General features: G+C 36.0%; 1 protein-coding gene across 1 annotated transcript; it reads right to left on the reverse strand.

Moving 5' to 3' along the window:
• Positions 1–2,995: 2,995 nt before the first annotated feature.
• On the reverse strand, positions 2,996–7,095 carry LOC122292609 (S-adenosyl-L-methionine-dependent uroporphyrinogen III methyltransferase, chloroplastic). The gene is made up of 5 exons (XM_043101056.1): positions 6,409–7,095; positions 6,008–6,085; positions 5,827–5,896; positions 4,917–5,194; positions 2,996–3,645 (listed from the first exon to the last, which is right to left on the reverse strand). The coding sequence occupies exons 1-5, from the start codon at positions 6,946–6,948 to the stop codon at positions 3,496–3,498; spliced, it is 1,116 nt and encodes a 371-aa protein (XP_042956990.1). The 5' UTR covers positions 6,949–7,095; the 3' UTR covers positions 2,996–3,495.
• Positions 7,096–8,086: the final 991 nt, after the last annotated feature.

The raw sequence follows: 8,086 nt of genomic DNA on the forward strand, positions 1-8,086 counted from the left end.
ACTCGATCCTCTTCCAGCTGCACTTCCTCTTCTCAAACAAGTATTCACTATTCAATATTAACCTATCTTTCAACTTCTTAGTTGTCTTCCAAATATAAAAATTTTGTTGCTACCATTACCTCAACATTTCAACCAAAAACCTTTAAACAAGTTATTTCTCATCCTCAATGGCAAGCTATCATTGTAGAAGAAATAAAGGCTCTTGAATTAAACAAAATATGGGATTTAGCTATTTTACCTCCAAATAAGATTACAATAGGTTGTAAATAGGTTTATAGGGTAAAATTCAAAGCTGATGGCATAGTTGAGAGATGCAAAGCTAGACTAGTAGCAAAGGGGTATACTAAAAAAGAAGGCTTGATTTTTTTGACACCTATTCCTCGGTTGCTAAGATGACCACAGTAAGGGTATTGCTTGCTGTTGCTATTATAAAACAGTGGCATTTACATCAATTAGATGTAAATAATGCATTCTTGCATAGAGACCTTAATGAGGAGGTGTATATGCAATTACCACCAGGTTATTCCTCACCAAATGACCCTCAGGTTTGCAAGCTTAAAAAGAGTTTATATGGGCTGAAACAGGCATCCAGGCAGTGGTTTACCAAACTCTCTTCCTCCTTGCTTCAACTGGGTTTCATTCAAGGAAAATCATATTCCTCTTTATTTACTAAACAAACATCAACATCTTTCATAACTTTACTCATTTATGTTGATGATGTAATTCTTGCCTATGATAGTATTGAGCAGATCAACATTGTGAAGAAGTACTTACATGATTCATTTACAATTAAGGATCTTGGCGAACTGAAATACATATTGGGGATAGAAGTGGCTAGATCATCCAAGGGCATAGCCTTATCTCAGAGGAAATATGCTTTGGATATCTTAGAAGATACTGGTTTCTCTGCTTGCAAACCAGTTGCATTTCCCATGGAGTCTAATCTCAAGTTAATTGCAAATGACTCATCTTCACCCTTAACTGATCCTGCAGCATTTCGTAGACTTGTGGGCAGATTGTTATACTTAACTATAACAAGACGTGACATAGCTTATTTTGTCCAAGCTTTAATCCAATTTATGGCAAATCCAACTTCTTTGCATCTCCAAGCTGCCGAAAGGGTACTCAGGTACATTAAAGCCACTTCAGGTCAGGGAATTTTCATGTCTAAATCATCTCCTTTGCATCTCAAAGCATACTCAGATAGTGATTGAGGCGGATGCTTGGATACTAGGAGAAGTGTAATTGGTTTCACAATGTTTATAGGAGACTCACTTGTTTCATGGAAGTCAAAGAAACAGCCCACTGTAAGTAGATCATTTGCTGAATCTGAGTACAGGGCTTTGACCTCAACCACTTGTGAAGTTCAATAGCTTATCTATCTCCTAGCTGATTTGAATGTCCCTCATTCTCAAGCTGCCCTACTATATACAGATAGCAAACCAGCATCTGATATTGCTTCTAATCCAGTCCATCACAAGAAAATCAAGCACATTCAATTGGATTGTCATTTGGTTCGTGAAAAACTGTCTCAAGAGATCATCAAAATTATTCACATTCTTTCAAAGCATCAGTTGGCTGATATTCTAACTAAACCTCTTGTATCACTAAACTTTCATCATCTTATGCGCAAGATGGGAATAATCAATATCCATTCTCATTTTGAGATGGGTTGTTGGAATATGCAAAACCATGCAGAGGAATTGGAATTAAAAGTTTTAGAAGCCAAACATAGGGCTTCATAATACACGGCAATTAAATTAGTTATTTCATATATGTAATTAAGTGGTCCAGATGGCAACTTGTAAACATTCTCAATTGCATAAATAGCTCATTGTATAAAGTCTGTAAACTCAACTCAGATATTCATTTTTTGATAATGAAAAGCTCAATTCATTCCCTTTCTCTGTTTTCCAATTTTCATGCTATGCATAATTTCACATATTGTTAGTCCGTTTTCTTCCAAAATAGTTTATGCGTTGAATATTGAGAAGAGGTCTGCTTTTCAAAAAATAAAAATAAAAAATCTTACTTATCACTTATATATAAATTAAAATCATCTCGGGTGCCCAGAAAAGATAGATATTTCTTTAATTGGAACTCAAAAGGAAAAAATGGAAAGTAGCAATGGAATTAGCGAAGACGGAGGCTCTTGCTATCACCCTCTTCTAGACTCTGACTCCATTGTTTCCAATGATGTTCGCTTGCAGCAACTCGGTTACAAGCGTGAACTCAACTGCAGCCTCTTGTACGCTTATCTATCATGTTCCCTCTATTTTTTCTTCTTAATTTCTGTATTTTTGGTTTTGGAATCTCGGTCTGGTCTGAGCCCAGATCTCCAAGTAAAGCTGTTGGGGATCGTCGATTTGGTCCGAGCCCAGATGCTGGAGATCGTTGCCCTAGAAACCAGCTTCTTACTGGGGCCTGTCGAATACAGATCTGAAAACAAAGGTAGATCTCAATGCAGCAGCTAGAGATCGATGAGTTTGAACCCAGCTGCTAGAGATCATCGATCAAAAACAGCAAAACCCAGATGGAAAACAGAGTCTCTGATGATGACCTCGTAGAAGATGAGGGCCTTGATTCAATGATTTATTTTTTCAAATAAAATATAACGCATAAGACTCCCCACCGGTTGCGCACCCTGACTGTACGTAGAAGAAGTAATGAGTTATATTTGCAATTTTCTGATACTTTCCGACATGCCAAGAGAAAATGCACCTACCCTTTAGAGGTGACGGAGCACCAATCCGGTCAAGCCATTACAAGAGGGCTTTCCAGAGATGTCGAAGGTCTTGTCGTCTAAACTCTCGTGTAGTCAGTCCACTTTATCTGCTCACCATCCCCAATGATGATACAAGCACTGCTTATTAAAACATAACCTGACTATGCTGATGCCTACTTTTTTGTAAGCAAGCAATAGAGGGCTGCAAACCCAAAGCGCAATCACACGCATTAGAAGGAAATATTAAACCTAGAGAAATTTAGATCTTAATTTTACCGAAAAATCTCAAGGAATCAAACCAAAACTTGATGTTTATCTGCATTACAGAGTCAGGCACACGTATGTTAATTTATAAATAATTATTACACTTTATTCAATTGAATCCCATCACGCTACACAGGCAAAAACAAGCTTGCTCTTCGTTGCACCTTGCAATCAAAGACATGAAGTCCCCTGGAACCTTTATTGTTGAAAATTCAAACTACCCCATGCTTCCGACCCAGTTTTTAACTGACCCTACCAAAGTATCCAATCGAGATTCTGGCATGTCAGCCTGCTCATCAACAAAATCTTCCACAATCTCTGTATTAACCATTGCAACACGATCCAAAAAAAGATGTACCGCATGCAAAAGTAGCAGTTAACTGAGTTTCTTTGACTCCAGTCTCCATGTCCACCGTCACACAGATTAAATAATCACAAACAGAAATTTCAAATTCCCAAAAACATCCGTAGACAGCATGATTGATTGCCCTGTGCCTCAAACATGTCTATTTAGCCTCTACTAAGGAGGATGTTTCTTTCAAAGAAAGTGACCATAGAGGTGAAAGCGCAACAACTTTTCCAACGATGATCAGAGTCGGTGATATTAATTGTGCCGATGTAATTTGCTGGGCAAGATCCTTTAGTTCAGCGAAGACCTGTATAAATGCAGATTCAACTATAATGGGCGAAGTGATATGTGGCCTTAATAATTAGATCTTAAAAGAGAAGGAAAATTGCAAGGGGAGTGGTGGCTAGAGAATAAGATGACAACTATGATAGCTTGGCAGTCAAATTGCAAAAGTAATAATTTAATGGTGTAAAGTGTAATTATTTTCATTTAAATTGATGTATATTACACATGTAGAAAATTAATACTATAACATCACGAACCTAGCAAGCGATGTATCATAAATCACAAGGAAGGGGGGCAATAGATTCTGAAAGCATAAAAAATGTCTCTACATATATTAACTAGTGTTGTTTTATACAATAAATATCTTGTGTACTATATTATAATTTTTTTAGCAATTTACCCAACTATTTCCTTCTATGAGATCAATTTCTGAGCAAAAACACTATGAAACTCATACACACAAGTTAAAAAGAGTAATAATAAAATTTTATTCAACTAAGAGCCAAGGTCAGTTATTTATTTTTATGTTTAGCGATCCCATTTCTGAAACTGAAACCTCATCAATAAATCTAAGGCTTTGAAGTCATTAAATCACCTTATCTATAACATATAGCTGTTGGAACAATATTCACCTTAGCTTCTTACACCCTAACTTTTTTTTTTTTTTTTGACAGGTAATCAAGAAGTTTTATTCATAGAAGTAGGTAAAGCCCAAGTACACAGGGAGCTTCTTACACCCTAACATGGATGACAAATTTGAATACAAAAAATAGAAATGGGGTGCAAGAAGTAGAGTGCCACCAATATTACACTATACAGTATTTATTAGATATGTCCACTTTGAGGTTTCACAGTTTCATATAATAGATTGAGGAATGAAGCTAGCCTATCCAATGGCCAAATGATACCTGCAACCTCAATAAAAATGTGGTGATCAGTGAGCTCATGGGTCAAGGCAGCAGGGGTGAGAGTTGCCGACTAATTATCCACAAAAAAGGAGGGAGAGAGAGAGAGGGGGGGGGGGGGGGGGGGGGGGGGATGCTTCTAAATTTTGGGTTAACCAGTTACAATGTTTCCTTTATCCTTCCCCTATCTCTCTTCAAACTGAAAAGTAAAATGTCTTTATAGTTAGCAACTAATTTACGAAATGAACAGTTTATCATGTCAAACAATGACTCAAAACAAGATAGCTTCTATGATTGTTAAGACTTTAAGGCATTTAGGCAATGAATTTGAAAGAATAAGAAAAAAGCAAGAGAAGAAAGAAAAAGTCAAAAAGAGAATCATGCTTACCGTGCGTTGTTGAGGTGTGGTCCCTCGCTCAACTGCAACAGCGGGTGTACAAGGGGGGAGACCATGATGGAGTAACTTTAGGGAAAGAGAAGGAAAGGTTGATAAGCCCATATAAACCACCAAGGTTGAATCAGGGTCAGCTGCATTTTCTGCCACAAACAAAGGATCTGTTCCTCCCTTCCTTGCGTGCCCAGTGAGAAATTTTACACTATTTGCAACACCTCGTTGAGTTAATGGAATTCCAAGCTCTGCTGCTATTCCTGAAGCAGCAGTGATACCTGCAAACAACAATCATACTATTATTATTGCCCCCACAGCTAACTTCACTCTTGAGACCAACATTCTGTATGCTTGTAAGAAGACTATGTACTAACAACAAAACAACAACGATGAAGAAATCAAGTCCCACTCTATATTGGAAGGCAACCTCAAGCTAACTCAGAAACAAGATCCATGTCAATTGCTTCATTCATCACAAATTAGATCAACACATGTAATATTTTCCTCTTCCTACTAATCGTTTTTCTACACTAATCATTTTACTCAATTTTCATAATATTGATCTGTCCCTCTCATATTTAGCAAAATTTGTACCATTCTTTCAAAGTCATTCACAAATAAGGGAAGGTGAAGGTGAAACGAATTCTCCACATGAAGACAGTAAATTGTCTAGGTAAAAGCCAACCGTACGTCAGCTGATGAAACTAAATCAATATTACGTTATCTCAAAGTGCACAAAATTCGAGATTTTAACAATCACTAGCGATATGGCAGTCATTATTCCATAATTGCTCCGTCTATATGCTATTTAAACTCACAATGGAGCCTTAAAGTATGGAGACATTATGAATCATTTTCAAGAGATGCTATTTGATTATGAGATTCAAAAGACTACTTAACCATCACATACCTGGTATTACTTGCACTTGAATCCCTTGCTGTTGCAGAAAATCCATCTCCTCACCACCTCTCCCAAACACCTGAATCCCAAGACACACATGTCACAAAAGTCTCTACGAGAGAGCATTTCAGGGCTTATACCACTGTGCTGATGACCAAATTTTAGGTACATTTCGCAAAAAGAAACTCACCAGTGGATCTCCTCCCTTAAGTCTCACAACAGTCGCTCCAGCTTCGGCAAAACTCAGAAGCAACTCGTGTATTTCCTCCTGTAAGAGAAAATAATTTATAACCTCCCATTAATCCAGCAGCAAGACCCCACTTTTATAAACCCAAATATATATGTAATATATCTTTTTTTGAAGTTAAAAAAAAGCACGTCCGCAGTCCCAATCCAACAACTTCATGATAAATTTTACAAAATCGGTTGAGATTCAATAGAAACACAAGTACCGAATCAGATAAATGCCCAAAAAAGGGAATTGACGAGAAATAGAGAGGCCGACTTTGTGGTAGAAACCTAGTTGAAAACGAAAAGAAACCTGCAAACCCAAATAACAGGAGATGCTAGCATATAGAGAGACTTTTTTACCTGGGTTCTACTATGGTAACCAGCAGTCTTGCCGACATAGAGGAGCCTAGCATCGGGGCCAATCAAATCCAACACGTCATTGGACACCAACCGATCATACAAGAGCAAATCAGCACTCTGAATCACTCTCATAGCCTTGAGTGTCAACAGCTCAGGGTCCCCAGGCCCCGTTCCCACCAAAAAGACATTCCCTGGCCCATACTTCCCCTTACTACATCCTTCACTTTCTCTCTTCTCTCTCAGCACCTGAAGCAGCTTCTTCAGCTCCGGTAATTGCAGTGCTATGTTGTTTTCCCTATTTAAGTGGGAATCAGGTGGGAAGGAGCATGACGTAATTTGCTCCACTTGGTTCTTGTACAGCCACTGGTCCCTTTGGAACCTCTGAATAGAGTGTTTCTCAGTGAAAGGGGAGGAATAAGAAGTAAAAGAAGAATCATAATGTAAAGAGCAAATGGGGTGAATGTTTGTGGAGTTGGGTTTTCTGAAATGAATCAAAGATAAAGATGGAGAAAGAAATTGAAGTCTGTGGGCAAGAGCCATATCAGTTTATGAATGTAGAAGAGAAACGACTGAATTTTTGTGCTCGAGTTTGCCGTCTCTCTGGCGAATTAAGTGAGAGAGAGTGTTCGGATTTGATGTTTTGAGTTTGGGGAGTCAAAAGCCAGAAGGCATGGTGGCTTTTGGGCTTCTGAGAGGGACACGTTCTTTCGGAATTCTGTGGGCTGGTTTGCGTGGTAAATTTCTTTGACCTTTTCCGAGCAGCGCTGCGTTCATGTTTTTTGAAATTATGGTAAAAAATATAATTTATAATGGTAAAATTTATAGTTTATAATTTAAATAATAAGTTTTATATTTTAAAAAGTTATTTATTATTTAATAAATATGTATTTAAAGTATTTTTAAAATTAGTTATATTAATTTTTTAAAAATATGTAGTTATCTGTATGAGCTTTTTGATAAAAGCTTCAATTTGATATTTAAAAAAAAAAAAAGTAGACTTCCACTTTTTTTAATTGACTAAAATATTTTTCATAAATTTATTAAATATATTATTTTTTCTTTAAAAGAATTTTTAAACAATTAAAAACATTTTTTACATTTTCAAACTCAATTCCAAATGTATCGTAGAGTCCCACCGTCCTGGAATTGTTGTGAAAAAAATAAGAATTATTATTAAAAGATTTAATTTAATTTTAAAACATCTCATATTTACTGTTTTTTTTTTAAATTACATGAATATTGCATACGGATTGGATTTGTACATAAAGTCTCAATTTTTTTTTATAATTAAAATATGTAATGCATTTTTGATTTTGTGTTCTAAAATTTGGATTTAAATTCATAAGTAAATTCAATTTTGATTTTATAGTTCAAATCCGATTTAAGGAAGTGTATTATTATGCCCACCCTTAATGCTTTTAAAGCCAACAAAAAATATAGTAGCATAATTAAAAAATAAATATTTATTTATACCAGAGAGAAACACGTCATTCCAACTTATAAATGGCACAATCTAAGAAATTTCGAAGCAAAAGACAATTAAAAAAAAAAAAAGGTAATAAATATGGTGGAGATGGTGTTATATCTTATACAATTTATTTCATTGTTATTATGCTTTCTAAATCAGTAAATCGTATTTTTGAGTCCTTTTATAATTTTAATTTTGGATGTATAAATT

The sequence above is a fragment of the Carya illinoinensis genome, chromosome 13, assembly GCF_018687715.1.
Source record: "Carya illinoinensis cultivar Pawnee chromosome 13, C.illinoinensisPawnee_v1, whole genome shotgun sequence".
Taxonomy (NCBI): Eukaryota; Viridiplantae; Streptophyta; class Magnoliopsida; order Fagales; family Juglandaceae; genus Carya; species Carya illinoinensis.